This window comes from Falco cherrug, chromosome 2 (genome assembly GCF_023634085.1).
Source record: "Falco cherrug isolate bFalChe1 chromosome 2, bFalChe1.pri, whole genome shotgun sequence".
Lineage (NCBI taxonomy): Eukaryota > Metazoa > Chordata > Aves > Falconiformes > Falconidae > Falco > Falco cherrug.
Genome location: NC_073698.1, coordinates 114,679,497 through 114,695,829, shown reverse-complemented (window position 1 = coordinate 114,695,829; position 16,333 = coordinate 114,679,497). Strand labels below are relative to the sequence as shown.

Below are 16,333 nucleotides of genomic sequence, written 5' to 3'. Positions count from 1 at the left end.
CAGTTGTAACAGATTAAAAGCTCGGCTCCCCTTCTCCACTGAGACATCACAGGATACAATATAGCAAAAAGGAATAAACCAAGCATTAACAGCTACTGATCCAGGCTCTGTCAAACCTAAAAACCCTTATAAAGTTATAGATCTAGTCTCTGCTGAGTTGGTTTGATCACTGCTCAGTCCTTCGCCACACCAAAATCTGTTCAGGTAGTTTGCTGAGGACATTTCTTGTAATGAACATGCTTGATTTTAACCCTTGCCTGGGGGGCAGGCCAGAGCAGATAACAAGGACTGCAATGTTAGCACCTGGGTGTTATCAGAACAGCCCAGCTGAGCTATGCACTGGAAATCAAAGAAAAATTGTAGTGGGGCCTCAAGCACACTGTTCCCTGGCTTTGCTGCGTGTCTCCTGCTGCTGGGGCTTCACTGACACAGAAAAAGGCCTCTCTGGGAAAATAATATGAAGCGTTTAGTAAGATCTGTGTTTAGCTGACAGAAATACTGAAAGTCCTCTTTCATCATCTGAGGTTTTGCCAATGTTGCAATCACCTTTCTATCTCCCGTGCCCCTCCTAAAAATAATTTTTTTTTTTCCTTTGCCACTTGAAAAACTGTTAGAAAAGCTAGTGAATCCAGTCTGACATGAGGGAAGCAACCACCATCACTTCCATTTCGTATGAATGGGAAAAAAGGCAAGGGGCAGTGAACTGCTTTGCCCAAGAGGGTGCGACACAGGAGAAGGCTTGGATTTAAATGCCAGGGAAGCTCGACTCCTGTGCACCGGCTGTGTGCCCACCCGTAGACATGAGCTCCGACTCTTCTGAAGAGCAGGACATGCAGCATGGAGGAAAAGGGAATACTCCAGGGGTGTGCTACTCATTTACCTTGCCAAAGCAAAGGATCTCAGGTCCTCTTTCCCAAACCAAAACACTCTATCAATAACAAAAGTGAGACCGCTGAGTCCATGTGGAACAGGGACACACACCTCTTGGGGTCCAAATTACAGCTGCTGCTGCATGGGTTGGGTAGGTATCAACCCCAAGGAGCCCGCTAATCCTGCATGGTTTGTTTACTTCTCCTTATGTTCCCATTTTTACTGAATTCTTAAAATCTCCTTTCAAACTGATACCTGTTAAAATTTAACTCTCCCACCTCAGAGACTAAAAAAGTAAATAGCAGTCCTTCCTCGTTCCCCTTTCACAGATGTAATTTCTCTCCACACCATCCCCCTACTTTCCAACTCTGGACTAAAACCTGCAGAATATTCTGAGGTACGTAGCAGAGTCTGGGGTGGAGGGAAAAAGACATTTATCTGAACCTCAGCAAAGAGATATTTTGAGCTGTCTTTAGTGAGAAATTGCTTTGCAAGGTGGAGCTAATGCAGATTGAGGAGCCAGTCACAAGCTAGTGGAAATAAAAGTTTTCTTTACCTCCATGTCCTGCAAGAGAGAGGTGTCTTCAGGGAAATCTTTCTTCCCCACCCCTTTCCCTCTTATCTGTGGGAAAACTTCAGCCAAGTCAGAGCAAAGTCGTGCCGCTGTGGAGGGTAGGTAATATCCAAGCTCCGGCTCAGCTTGAAAACTGACAGAGCCCAGTGAGTGGCCCTGCACTACGAACAAGGAAGAAGGGCGGGTGGGTGAGAGGAAGGGAGGGAGGGGAGAGGAGGGGGAGGCCAGGCAATCAGGGTTTAAATTTAGACACAAATCTAAAGAGATACTGTCTTTCCCGGAGTGCTGGGCTCATGAGGCAGCAAGCAGCAAACTCTGCTGCTGTGCCCAAACTTGGGGACACCACACATGCATTTTCCCCCTTCCTTTCTTACTCCCCCTTGTATTTTCTATCCCCTTATATTTTCTATCCCCTTATCTTCCCACCCTCCCGCCCCCCCCCCCCCCCCCCCCTTTTGCCTCTATTTTTCTCCGTTGCTTGCCATTGCTCTGCCGGTGTCTCTCTCCCCTGTCTACGCTTCCCTCTCCAAGTCTGCAGGGTCTCTTCCTTGTTTATTCGTGAGGAGGATCTTTTTTCCTCTAACTGCAGCCTCACTTCTCTCTTCCTTCTCACTTTTAGGTAATTTCAGTCAGCTGTGGACTGTCTTTAGAGCGGTTTGAGAGGCAGAAGAGGAGCAGAGCAAGGGTAATTATTGTGTTTGAACAGAATTTAAGGAATCGACGTCCTGGTGCATGGCTGGGACTCCCAGGGATGGCAATAGTATCGATACTACTGTGCTGCTGGGTGATTCCCTGAGACATCAGGGCTCCACTGCGAAGAGCCCTGCACAAAGGTGGGCACAAGCAGAGGGTCTCCATGCAAGGTGTCACTGGCTAGCTGTAAAACAGGACTAACTCTTTCCACGCTGAATTCATGTCTCACACTACCCGGTCAGAGGTGCAGAATGTTCTCTACCTTCACAGGGAAGGACAAATTTGTGCCCTGGAAGTGAGCAGCTTCGATGGTGGTAGAAAAATTCAGATGGGGAAAAAATAAGCCTCGGGAATGTTTTGCTACAGTTTCTCTTTCCATTCAGATCACAGCATGGTAAACTAGACATCTCTTCTAGCAACTGTTTGCACATGCTCCTTCTCAAGAATTTCAGTCCCCACCTCTTGAGAGCAGGGTGGTGCAAAGGAATTTGGAAACACTCCCTTTGTCTTCTGCTGGCTTCCTTGCCTTGCATGCAGCTGCAAAATGACACAATGTCATGTCGTCATTTTGGGATGATACCTCTGGGGCAGAAGAGGGTTAAAGCATCTTTTCTAGAAAGGCATGCATACTTTTCCTTTGCAGTGTTTCACAAGTCCATGCTGGCTACTGCAGAGAACACTCCAGGATGGATTTAAATGTAACCATCATGATATCCCCAGTTATTGTTACCAATAAATTGTCTCAACATAGTTGTTCTTACAGTATAGTAAACTCTTGCTGTACTGCATGTTGAAGGACTTCAGTGGAATTAGCAGATTTAAGTCATGATCTCATTATCTCCCAAATTCAATATACAATGATTACTTGGTCCTGAGCCAAAAGAATGGTAGGCTGAGTTGCTGTGATCTGGAGATTGGGTAAGAGGACTAGTTACTGTTGCTGAAACACTGGATTAGTTGAAACGTCTCTGCTGCAAGCAGCCAGAAGATGCTGCAACTACAGATATAAGAAAATAGATCAAAAATCTAGAAGAAATATATTACTTCTTGATTGGAAATCCTATTGATTTCTTGAAGCCCTGACAACGATAAGCTAGGAGAGGCGATAGGAACTGAACTGTGAAGGAGGGTGAGGCAGGGAGGGCAGGGTGCTTTGGCTGCTCCTGCCCTGCCTGCTGTCAGGACAGAAGGAGGATTTCATGCTCAGGGATCTCACTGTGGGCGTTGGTCACAAGTGTAATTTTCAAGATGTCTGCCGTGTAACAGACCATCAAAATCACATACCTCCAGTGGTTGCTTCATGCTGCTCTGGGTCTATTTCAGTATTTTCTTGCTGCTTTCAGGGGTTGTACCCTGTGGAGGAAACTGTTTTGTTAGGTCTACAGAAAAGGAAACTGCTAGGCAGAGACAGTATCACTTTACCCGTACCAATAAAGCAAAGGTAGTTGCAGCTGCCCCACCACAATTTTTCACTCTATTTATTTCTGCTCCCAAGTACCTCACCACAAGGCAAATCTTTTCTGCCAGCAGGATTCTCAAATGCCATTGCTCTGAGCATGGTACACAGTACTAAGCTTAATGCTAAACCTTTCTTCCTGAAGGAGAAAGGAGAGAACGCACAGAAATACGGTGTATGTTTTTCTCCAGACAGGAAGCCTTGCGGTGGGGATTTGCTCTAGACTTTCTTGTTTCTGGACTGACAAACACTAGAAAATCTAAAGCAAACAACCCACATGCTTTAACTGCAAGGACTTGTAACAAACATTATTAAGGGAGGTTATACTGAGGAACTAGGTGTTTTGCATGATGTGCATGTACAAGGATGGATGTGAGATATTTTAGAGTGTGGCTCTGCATCGCCATGTGTATCTGTTTACAGACCTTCTGGGATATAGCAGTGTCTATGACACTAGTTCATATAAGCAAAAAAATGTTTCTACATCTGTTCTGCTCAGAAGGGGAAAAACGCCATCATCACAAATGCCATTGAAACAGACTCTAGGGGGAAATTTCATTTGAGGGAGAAAAAGTTGCAGTTGCGGAACCCTGGATTTTGCAGCTTCCCAGCTGATTCTTTTCAAGACACGAGAGGCCAAACCAGCAAGTTTGCTTCAGGCCAAATGGCTGGCACTCCTGCTACAGGCAGTATATAGGTGAGAGCTGCAAGGATATCCTTCATCCTGTCATGCCAGCAAACAGGTAGCATAAATAGTTTGGTCATGCTTAGAAACACCATGCGTAATGTTTGCTGGCCTCTTGTATCTTGACTATGAAGTATGGACCATGGGGCCTCCATAGGGTGCTACATCAACAGAAAAAAGATGCAGGGACATGGCAATTCTTTGTTCAGGGGCCAGTCAGGAAAGAAAACTCCCGAGGGTATCTGAAACTTGGAGTCTGGTATTTGTGTCCATGCAGCTATCTCACTCGGGTGTGTCTGTCTAAGCGCCAGATCTGGGGAGGTATGTTTGTCAGGGTGGTGGACGAGCAAAGGGTGGAGGGAGCTGTGGGTCCCTGCAAGACAGATTGAAATTCTGTACTTTGTTAAGGCATCTGTTGAGGGTTTAGTAGAGCTCACCTGTCAGTGCCAGTAGCTGAGATTGTTCTGTCCACCTCTGTGTCTGGCTTTGGTTGCTAGTATCCACATCGTTTTCCTGAATTCATGCTATTAACCAGCAGCTGTTACCATGCTGGGCTTTTGACTCCGTGCAAATGGGGTCTCAACCCTTCCTGTTCCCACTCAAGCAACTCAATCCTCAACTGAAAAAAAAAGGGGGGGGGGGGGGTAAGTTAACCACAGAAAAAAAGCATTTTCATTTCAAAGATCAATTAACTCTAAAAGCCAACATCCTGTTTTGGTTGGGTTAGCTCATCTGACAGGAAGCAAACATGAACAGTGTTTTCTATGGGAACTCGGTTTTGAACCCACCGTTCTGCTGTGTTCTGAAGTATCTGCTCCCACCAACCCTGCCTTTGCCCCCCAGCGTTAAACTAACCCTGTGGATGCTAAGCCTCACCCTCCTCTTCAGGGAGTTATCAGCAGGAAATGAAGTCAGCTGGAACACTTTGTACCATCAACATTTTATGCTCTAACTCTGCAGCTGCAGTGAAGAATGTCTGAGAGCACACACATACACACACACACACACACACACGTGTCAGCATCCGTGCATACACATGGACCGTGTGCCAGGCACAGTGCACCTCTGGGAATTGATGTGAATAGGAACACCCCATTACCAAAGATGCTTGAATTAAGCAAAAGGACATGGTTATAAGTGATTCTTGCCAAGCTGCAGTGGACAGGGAGCGTGACACTGTGTGTATTGTGCAGTGCCCACATAAAAAATAAGTGACAGAGATTAACCAAAAGACTGAATCATTTCACATGTTTCTGACTGTCAGCCTGTGCCTGAGTGCTAATATCATGGTTCAGATTAACCAAGCTTCTTAACTCCCAGGCTCTGGGTAAAAGCCTGTCCCTAAGCAGAGTAAAGTTAGGAAAATGCTGTGCTATACTCTACAGGGAGCATTCCACCTGCAATGCTTGCCTGAGTGGCTCTGCTCAGAGTAATGAGATCACGCTGAGGTAACCACCCTCATTCATACCAAGACACCTGGGGCTGGTGGGCAGTGTATACGTAGTGTCATCTTTTGCAGCATTTGAATTTCTTTGGAGAGCTCTTCTTTCACTGCTGATCCACCTGACCTAAGAGAACAAACTGAGCTGGGTCATTAAGAGGCATGGCTACATCCCAGTATATTAATATAGTGATGGGACAAATATCAGGGTCAGCTGCTGACAGCTTGCTTCTAGATTGAAGAGTTCCTCCACCAGTTACTAGTTTTAATGCACAAAAAGGCTTAATAAATAAAAAGTTACAGTCAGATCATGGGTGGATATGGTTTTGATTTTGATTATGATCATATTTTCGATTACATTTTTCTCAGGTCAGTCCTACTGCCCATCTCTCAGTGTCCTATAAAGTGGTGTCACAGCTGGCCCTCACAACAGGTTCCTCCAAAACAGCATGCAGCCCAAGCTCTGACTGAACAGCAAGATTTTCTGACTGAAAATGGAAGAACATTTCTGGTACCTAACAGGTTACATAGAGAGGAAATTTGCCTTGCCACTGCCTGTGTGGTAGCTGTTAAAACGGTAAAAGGACTTTTAGATGAACACCAGGCCAGCGCTGCCTTCGTTTCACCTATCTTTTAAAAAATACCCTGATGAAAGGGTCAGAAGCTAAGTTCCCAACCAAGCTAATCTGGGAACTTTGAGGATAAGAACAAATAAACACTGCCTGCCTAAGCATGCAACACCTTTTTGTGTTCAGCAAAGGTCTGTGTTGTGTGCCATTTCCTATTAGCAGTACACTGCAACGTTTGGCAGGGCTGACACCTCCTCAGGAGGATATCTAACCAACATTTTTAGAAACAATTTGCATGGTGGGTCTCATGTGGCACAGAGCGTTGGCACTTCAAAGCACTGAGTACTTCAGCTTTTGCCAGAGCTGACTCACACAGGTCAGTCACTTCTGTCAAACACAGTGGCAAGTGACTTTGATCACTCTGGCTGTCATTTGGATACAGAAAGCTGGCCTGGCTCAGAAATCAAGTGCTACACAAAGCGATACTGCATGGCCTGCAAGTGTTATCTGGACAAAGAAAGGTTTCTGCTCATGGACAGACTGCTGCTTGATCTAGACAGGAAGCCTGGCACAGCATGTAGCTAGACTGTGCATGTGAGTAGAAATCTTGCCCTGTCCATCCAACAACCATGCTGTCTAAAGAGAGTTAGCTCAGGGCAAAACCAGCTATGAAGAGGGCAGACAGAGCATGATGATACACTAACCATGATGGAGACCTTGCCCACTTTCTGGCTAAAATACAACTTCTTCAGAGACACAGCCCCCAGATTCAGCCTGAGGATCATCACCTGTAAATAACACCGAAATTAAGATTGTTCCATGAACTGGCCAACCCCTTGGGGAAGTAAACTGGCTCAATCTATGGTAGGATATTACTGTCTGTTCACCAGTTTTTTTTAATGTAAATAAGCCATGAGTTGAAAAGGAGAACTAGTGGTAACGATACTTTCTTGACCTTATTATGCAAGGATGCTGAGAGCTCCTGGATGTATTGCACCACAACAGAGAGAATTCTTCTCCTTTCTCTGAGATCTAACTAAGGAAGTGAGAAAGCCTGGATATTTACTTCAGATAATGCACACTTTCAGAGCAAGCTGAAGGAGTTAAAAGACCTTATTCTTCACCCTACAGGTTCACACCATGCTACCCATCCAAGAAAGAGAGGACAAAACGAAGCCCCCTTCCTTCAGTGCAATGTGAAGACAATCTATATGCTGCTGTGCACTGCCCACCGCAGAGATTACTCAGCCTGATAAATCCTGTTGTCCGTAGCAGAACGACAGTGCTATTTGCTTCCATCAATCCTGTTGAGCGCTTAATTCCCACCAGACCCATCAGCCCAAATCCCGCAGGCTGCTGGGGTTGGGCAGCAGCACCCCTCGGTGGCTGCTGGCAGGGACGGCTGTGGACTTGCAGCAAGGACGAAGGGGCAGGGGAAGGTTAGGAAAACTTGGCAGACTTTGTTTTCTCTTAGCCCCTGAGATGCCACTGTATGGTCCCTCTGCGAGATTCACTTGGACTCTCCTGCTGCGGGGGCTCCCGTAATGCACACCCTTCCTAGTGAAGGAGGGATGGCCGCATTCAGCGAATGCATACATCTAAACTCCAGAACATAAAGGCTTTCCCCCTTTCTGCATTTTCTTTTTCTGAAACAAAATAAAATAAAAATGCATTGCCAGCTCTGCTTCCCACATCCCCTTTATCTTCTTTCCTTTCTATCCTTTTCTTTTGCCCTGTGGCACATGATGTTACTTCCACATACTCTCCATGGCATCCCTTCCTTCCTGTTCTGTCCCCACCAGCCACCATCTGTCTGCTCCTTGTCACCCTCTCCTGCTCCCCGCTGAAATCATGCACCCTCAACCCCCTGCTACCACTTGTCCCTTCGACTGCATCAAGTAAATACTGACAGCTCCCAGCCCCCAGGCTCTCAAAGGGATGGACTGCTTGAAAATGGAGAGAAATTCTGTGTATTCATGCACATACATGTTGGTGGGGAAAGAAAAGAGGAAGCTATAATGTCTCTGCCTGTTTCAGCTGGAAAAATCTCTAACAAAAAGTTTGTTGCACTTTTTCTTCCTCATCCCCTTCTCTTTCCTAAGCCATTGGGATCCTTTAGACCATTTTTGTCCCTTTCATCCATAATCTTTTCACTCTTGCAGAACAGCTCCTGTCTTTTTCCCTTCAACACACTCCACTCCTGCCCTTCATCTAAACATGTTGTATAAACCTACATACATAAAGCCAGCCTTTTGCAGTTTCTCTTCTTTTGTAACTCACTCCTGCTCTGTTTTTCACCTTAATGCTCTGCTCTGGAATACCACTTGTCCTGTACCACAAACAAGGCTGGTTGTCTTGCCTTAGCTGCTGGAGCCGTTGCTTGCTACTCACAAGTTCAGCTACCTACCCGAGCTAAATGGCTGCAAATCAGGGCTTCAGAGCAGCATTCCCGCCCCGCCCCCCCCCCCTCCCCCCCTATTTTCTCCTGAGCATTGGTAGGAGAGGGCAACAGAGGAAGGCTCTGTGTGTCCATGCCCAGGGGTTTCTGCCTGCGCTCTGCAGACAAGGGGAATACTGGAGGAAGAAATTATTTTGTTCTGCCTGTACACAACAGGATGGTACATTAACAGTGGGGAATGGATGTGTGGTGTGTTTTCCTTCCTGGATTCAGCGCAGCAAAATGATTCATCTGGCCTGCTGCAAGCTATGGGTGCTGCGGGGCACAAGTTAGTTGGGGTTTCTCAGTGCTCTGTTGCAGTGTATGTAGTGCAAACATACTTGTAAGACTGAAGTGGACAAATGGAAATCCACCATCTTTCAGGAAAAGCTGAATCGAGTCTCACTATTACCCCAGTATACAAATCTTTACAAGGCGACTGAGCACAAGGTGATGGATAAAATAAGGTATACCTCGGTATTTCTGTAAGTGATGTATTGAAGGCCAGGAGGTTGTTCAAACCTAGCAAAACCGAGTCCTGTAGAAGAGATGGCTTTGACTTATATCCTGCAGTTTGTAAGGGATAAGACTTGAGCTGTGCCTAGTGGCAAGCAAGCTTTACAGTCCAAAAGAGTTCCAGGTAGACCCTGCCTGCTGTAATTAAAGGACAAGGTTTCCCTCAGAGAAGGCTGGGCCACAAACACCCTTGGTGACTCAAAACAGCCTGGGGCTGGTTCATGAGGAAGGCTGAGCCACAGACTCTTGTGGGGACACAGAAGCAGCCTTCTGAGCTGGATTTAGCAGCAACCGGGGACAGCGGGGGTGCCACAGCTCCCCTTTGGGCTCGACGGCCCTCCCCGGCCAGTCACACCCGGGGCAGCGCCAGGGGCCGGCCGCCACTGGGCACCTTGCTGACACCAGGGGCTGGGCCACCCAGACCTTGCCGAACAGGACGAAGGGTGCCAGAGCGTGGGCGCAGCCATTCTGCGGGCCTGGCTCCCTCCAGCTGCCCGCGGTGTCGCCCCACAGGTCCTGCAGCCGCCAGCCCGGGCCAGATTCCTGTCAGAGCCCCGCGGCACCCCGGCCCGCCCCGCCGTAGACGTGCGGGCCCCCTGCGAAACGTGATTGGCAGAGAGTTCTGAAGTGACCTTTCATTGGCTGCTGGGCTGCTAGTGGCTCCGCCCCCTTCCCGCCCCTCCCGGCGGCGAGGCAGCGCTGTTTACAACCGAACAGCTGTGGGGATTGTCCCCGCCTCCTAGCAGCTCTCATTGGATGAATACAGTGGACATCGTGAGTCCATTGGCTGGCAGCGGGAAGGCTGATTTCCCACTCGCAAAGGCTGCCCGCGGCGCGCTCTCGTTGGTGAAGGTGAGCGGGCAGGGTTGTTCCGATTGGCGGAGAGCAGAGGACCCGCCCCTCCCTGCGCGGGGCCGGGGGCGCGGGGCCGGCTGTCGCGGCGGCCGGCTGTCGCGGCGAGCGCAGTCGGTGTCCGTTGGTGGCCGGTGCGGCATGGCGGGGTCGGCGCTCCTGTGTGCGGCGGTGCTGCTGCTGCTGGCGGCCGGCGGGGCCATCCCGCCGCCGGAGGAGGCTGCGCGCATGGCGCGTTTCGTCCTGCACAACTGCGACTGGGGCGCGTTGGCCACTCTCTCGGCGCAGGACGGGCTGCGCGGCCGCCCCTTCGCCAACATCTTTTCCCTCAGCGACGGGCCCCCGGGGCCGTTCAGCGGCAGCGGCGTCCCCTACCTTTACCTGACCGACATGGAGATCTCCGTGCAGGACTTGGAGGTGAGGGGTAGCGGCTGGGCCGCGGGCAACGGCGAGGCAGGGGTTTGCCCCCTGAGCCGGCCCAGGGGGGAACAGGGGGGTGTCCCTGCAAAATCACCTCAGGCCGCAGGTATAAACCGTGAGCCCAGTGAGGGAAACTTAAAGCTTAGAAGCACACAGGCGGCTAATGCAACGTCATATTTTTCTGCCTGTGCCATGGCTGGCATCTCACTCGAGAAGCCCGTGGACAATAATTAACCCTTAAACGTCTTAAACATAAGCAGTGCCGTCTGTGGTGACGCTTGGCAGGCCTAACAAGTTCCTGCTGAGCTTTTGGTCTGAAAAATTGTGAAGCTGCTCTCTGGCAGAGCAAGCAGCTGAAGCTTCCAGCAGCACCGAGCAGGGCAGTGAGGGGCCATGGAATATTTAAACAGGGAGAACGTCACAAAAAATATCAAAAAGAGTGGAAGCTGGTAGTGTGGGACTTGAGCAAGGGCTCCTACACAGGCTACTGAAGGAATAGTAATTAAATCTTGATAAAGGCAAGAGCACAACGACAGGCAGCAGAGTGGCATGCTGAGGCTGAGTGTGTGTAATTGGCCTTGTCTTGTGTCTCTGGCTTGGCTGTGGTCAAGAGAGAGTTGGCTAAAAAGCTAGGGAAATAGCAGTCATATGCCTCCTTTGTTAGAAAACGTTTGTTCTAGTAATATTACAGTGTTAGTAAATAAACACAAAGTATGAACAACAGAAACTATTCAGGCTTTGTTTCACTGTAAACCTGTTTTGTTTGTTCCTTATCAGGTTTTAGTCCGTTACGTTAAAATAGGTTTTCTACAGCACTTAGATACATAATTAACCTATTTATCTTGTATAGTATCTCCTTTTCCACCCCAGCCACAGGTGTGTTTTCAAAGTAACATGACAATCATAATATAAACTGCTAATGAACGTTTTCCTTCAGAAGGCTCCTCGGCACATCCTTACTCTGCTGTTACAGAGCAGAAACATTTGACTGCGATAGTCACGCGTAAGGGAGACTGGTGGGAGGACATAGTGCTGAGTAATCATGAGTCAGCTGTTTTGTAGTTAAGCAACTTCCTATCTGTCAGGTGGTTGCTCCCGTTTCATCAGTTCGGTGGTATTCAGCATAGTGTTTAAGTGACTTTCGGGGGTTTCTTTTTGAGATGAACTCTTTTTAATGAAATTTCCCTAAGCATGTGAACTTCCTTTGCAGGGAGATGATGAACTTTAGTATGTGACGTTCTGCAGTAGGCAATTCTGGTTTGCACCAATACTTTTCAAGCTGTGTTCACCAAATTAGTTTTAGAAAAACAATCAGATACAGATTCTTTGATTCTGCAAGTTAGGCATCTTACTTAAATACTCAGGATTTTTTTAAACCTAATTTTTAAAATTAATTTTAAACTTCCAAAGAGCTGACCGGTTTGGGGGCAGCTGGGAGGCTTGTTTTGATGGGGGAGTGAAGGTGGGTTTGTTTTTGTTTTAACCAACAGTTTCACAACAAAATTAGTTACCTTTTCAGTAACCCTGCGTCCTTCCACCAGAATTCATAGTCTGTCCTTGTTTTCTGCACTGCCCTGTATGCATGTAAATTGGAAGATATCATCATTTAAATGTGAAATAGCTAGACAGTATATTGAACATCGAGTTCTAAGGAGTGCCGTTTTGTGAAGTTTGCATTTTATTCTAACAAACTTCAGCACGCTTCTGAACTGGGCTTTCTTTCAGATTTAGAGCTCATCTAAGTAAGGCTTCCAGATGTAGTTAGGAAAAGATGATGACAGCTGTGGTTTTTACCAGTAATACTGAGCTGAATGAAATACTGAGAGCTGAAAATATGGTGGCTATGACATTTTTCTTGCAACTTATGTAAAACTTACGTAAACTTCTTATCTTACTACTTGCATTTCAGATCAATTCAAATGCCTCCTTAACTGTGTCTTTGGCACAGACTCCTTACTGCAAGAAGCACAGATATGATCCCCAAAACCCGCTCTGTGCTCACATAATCTTCTGTGGGAGTATTGTAAAGGTAAGCAACTGAAAGTTGACACTGGACAAGATTGCATGCATCGAACAGTGTTGTTTAGTGGATGGAGAAGAGAAAGCTTAGAATTTCTGTGCAAAAGTACATGAAGGGATGTTATGTGCTATGATACCAGAAGGCTATCTCATAGTTTGTGTGTGGAAAATGCGATTACCACTTGATATTTGCAGTTCTGTTGGCATGTCTTTAGCAAGGAGCTTGGGAGAACAATACTGTAATGAAGTTCCTCTAGACCTGTTTTGAAACTAAGAAGTCTTAAGACAGTTCTCTTGTGAATGAAGTGTGAAGGTATTTTCATCTCTTTTGCTCAGTTCAATTCTTTGGTCTGTGCAGTGTGACATGCTTCCTAAGCTATAAAGTTACAGGTATTAGAGACAGAAAAAGTGCACTGTGTTGTTTGGTGGCATTGCTGCCAGGGCAGTATTCTTCCATGCACCAGTACTTTGGTGTCCTGTAGAAGGAGTGTAGAGCTGCATGTGTTAATCATTGAAGATCTTAATCCCATTATTGAGGATAATGATTGAGGATGAGGACTAATCATCAATACTCTCTCAGGTATTTGAAAGTTATACTCCAACCATCCTTTAATTGCTTTCAGGAGTTTCTCATCAATAATGGAATTGTTTTGTAATTAGTTCCTCTTGTACCATAGCCAGAGCTCTAACTTGTTGATTTTGCCCTTTAAACATTTACACATTATATATTAAGTGCTGGCACACATTTCAGCTTCCCTTCTCTGTAGCTTCTGTTATGTCATCCTGTTTGTGTGTGTGTGCATGTGTTTGCACATGTCTGAACACAGTTTGATCTGTTTGTGTCTGAGTGAGCAGGTGCAGAGGAGGTAAAATTACACTTAAAATGTTCTGTTGTAGTAATTCAGCAAGAATCCATAGTACTCTGTTTTGTAATTCATTGAAAGATTCGTTCTTATGTTGATAAACTATTTTCTTGCTCGTGCTTACTTTAAAAGCATCCTTTTGATTTAATATTAAAAGCAGCTGCCTTGGAGTTTTTGTGTCTCATGTGCAGTTGTACACCACAGACTTGTGTCACAGTTATTAGTCCTTTGGGACAAGACATGGCTAAACTCAAAAGAGCACACTGCAGTCAGTAGTGGCTTTCTAGTTAAAATTAGTCTCCACGTGTCTGTATCTTCCTCTAATGTATTGCTGGTTATCGTTTAGGTGAATGATTCAGAAGCAGGCTTAGCGAAAAAAGCATTATTCAGTCGCCATCCTGAAATGGAAACTTGGCCCAAGGATCATAATTGGTTCTTTGCCAAATTCAACATCACCAATATTTGGGTCTTGGACTACTTTGGTGGATTGAAAATTGTGACGCCAGAAGAATATTACAGCGTCAAGCCTTAGTAAGTACTTAACTCTCATTGTATTTGGAACCTGTAAAACTTCTCCTTATTGTCAACAGTATATATTACCTGTCTTCTTTTTAATAAACATTTATGTATTTTTCCCTAAGTAGTCTACTGGATACAGTGTATGAAATCATGTGTTTGAATAGGGGATCTGCCTACTTAATATCAAGTATAGTATCTATGGAACTATCTCTGAGTAGCTACACTTGTACCTCAGCTTAAACACAGTAGTTAAATAGTTAAAAATAGTGAGACTTCAGCATTTATGAAGCTGTATTAATGGGATTGCAGCAATATTGCTTAACATTTTTGTAACAATTGCTTTTTAATCTATCATTACGACACTGAAGTATAGAGAAATTGTGTTCTATTGTCTACACAAAACTAAGTCTTCAAACCTTTGAAATGCATTTTAGTGTGGTCAATGCTTATATATTCAATTTCTTATTCTTACTCCTTGTAGGTGGAAGAAGATCCTTGGTGATGCTGATATACAAATAAATTACTTTGGCTGTTTCACGGAAGATTTATTTTTTTATATGTATTGTAGAGCTGAATTAATAATGCAAAAAATCAAAAACTTTGCATTGTTAATGAGCTTGTATAGTTCTACTGAAGCAAATGTAAATTCTCACTAACACAGTTTTAAACATGTCATACTCAAAAATCTTTGTGCATAAGCCATAACTAAATTTTACTCATTAAACATGATTTGGGAAAGATCTCTCTCTGTTGGCAATCTGCTCTCAGAAACACTGTTTACTGGAAACTGAAGGATTAGTCCAGTTCTAAACCTTTCAATGCCTTAGTTAAGTAATACCTGTCTGTAAGCACTCTCCAATTTTATTTTTAATACCAGTTTAGTTTAGATCTTTATGGCAAAATGCTACAGGATGGCTCAGCTGACTATGGAATGGAAAACATTGCTTGTATTACAATGGCAAATGATATGTATAAAAAGTTCCCAGATTCTGTTAAGAAAAATTTTTTTGCATGCTAGTACACTCACTCCTTGGAGCCATTTTTCTATTTTGCTACCTACATTGAATGTGCTATGGAATATAATTGTGTTTATGCAAACTGTACATATACCTCATAAGACCTTGGTAACTCTTCAGCTGGCAGTGGTTATGTGCCTTGACTCTTTAATAGAAGCAAGGTGGCAATACCTAAAGAAGTATCTGACTTCATAGGAGTAGTGGTTTGTAAATTCAGTGATAATGTTACAAAGGGTATGTGTGTTCTGATCAGGATTTTGAAGTCTTCAGCTTTGTTAGTCTGATGAAGTTGCAATGTATCAGCTTTTATTACCCTCAACAGTAGAACCGAGCAGATACTTGGTTTTGGAAGCCTTACACAGCAATTTTGGGTTAGTAATGCAGAAGTGAGAAAGAAGCAATACAGTATGACACAGATGACTCATGACTTGTAGAGAATGAAAAGTGATGAAAGGTGTGCATTATTAATTGTGTTAAAATAAGCCACACATAACCATAAAAAAATAAATTAACATTTTTTATATCCTCTCATCTCCCATGTGTTAAGTTCACAAATATTCAAAAGCGATTATGAACAATTAAGTTGACTTTACAATGAGCAAATATTACCTAGTTGACAGAGTAAAGAATGTGAGAATTTAGATTCCTTAGAGGCAGATCCATATACGGTACAGTGGAATTCATCATATCAAATGATCTCTACATCTTAACGTTGTATTATATCACTATTTTTCTGAGATACTTTCAAAAAAATCATTCTAGTATTTTTGATGTAACTTACTAAGTTTTCTTTTTCTGCAAGGGGGGGAAAAGGTAGTTGTTACTGTATCAAATCCATGCTGTTCTACTGTTTGAAGATTTAGAATCAGGAAAGTATAATATTGAAATAATTTATGTTGACTAGATAACACTGACATAAAGTATGAAATGGGAAAATACTTTTATAAGAGGCATTTCAGTTGTGACATCCGCATGATCCTCTGGCATGGACTTGATCTTTACCATGGGGACACCTGAATGCATTACGTGTTACTTGATAACTTCTGATGTGTGAGACTGATGTTGCTGAGCTTTTGTTCAAATTAAAATATTTTTTGACAAGTGGTGTTGAGTGTGGTCTATAGCATAATAATCTCTTCCTCATGCTGTCTTTTGCGCAAGCACCCATTGTTCAGAGTTCTTGTTTTATTGTCGCTCTGCTGTCTTTTGCACTTGCTAGAATCCATGCTGAAGCACCTCTGTTACACCTCTCTCTTTCTCCTTGGATGAAATCGGCATCTTCATGTTTCACTTTCTGTATCTAATACAGTGCAATGGAACAAAAAATAGTAACTGGAGTTCACTAGAGTGAAAATTTCACATTTCACTAGAGTGACAATGAATACAAGGCAGCATTATTTGAT

At 44.7% G+C, this 16,333-nt stretch overlaps 2 protein-coding genes across 4 annotated transcripts in view; one reads left to right on the top strand and one right to left on the bottom strand.

The window, feature by feature from the left end:
* RCSD1 (RCSD domain containing 1) overlaps positions 1-4,861 on the bottom strand; it is a 39,270-nt gene extending 34,409 nt beyond the window's left edge. Inside the window, exons 1-2 of one of the 2 annotated variants that reach the window (XM_055702136.1) lie at positions 4,716-4,861; positions 3,422-3,490 (exon numbers count right to left, since the gene is read on the bottom strand). In XM_055702136.1, coding sequence (XP_055558111.1) covers positions 3,422-3,439 — 18 coding nt within the window. In that variant the 5' untranslated portion in view covers positions 3,440-3,490; positions 4,716-4,861. Of the gene's footprint in view, positions 1-1,426; positions 1,626-3,421; positions 3,491-4,715 lie in introns of those variants that run through there. The other variant, XM_005445465.4, reaches the window with a different exon arrangement.
* A 5,121-nt stretch (positions 4,862-9,982) lies between these two features.
* Positions 9,983-16,031, top strand: CREG1 (cellular repressor of E1A stimulated genes 1). Of its 2 annotated transcripts, XM_005445495.4 has the most exons (4): positions 9,983-10,510; positions 12,423-12,542; positions 13,742-13,926; positions 14,396-16,031. In XM_005445495.4, coding segments are annotated over exons 1-4 (819 nt in total). In that variant the 5' UTR covers positions 9,983-9,997; the 3' UTR covers positions 14,397-16,031. The 2 variants fall into 2 exon arrangements, with proteins under 2 accessions (XP_005445552.3, XP_055558923.1); XM_055702948.1 differs by lacking the exon at positions 14,396-16,031 and having other exon boundaries at positions 13,742-13,927.
* The last annotated feature ends 302 nt before the right edge of the window (positions 16,032-16,333 follow it).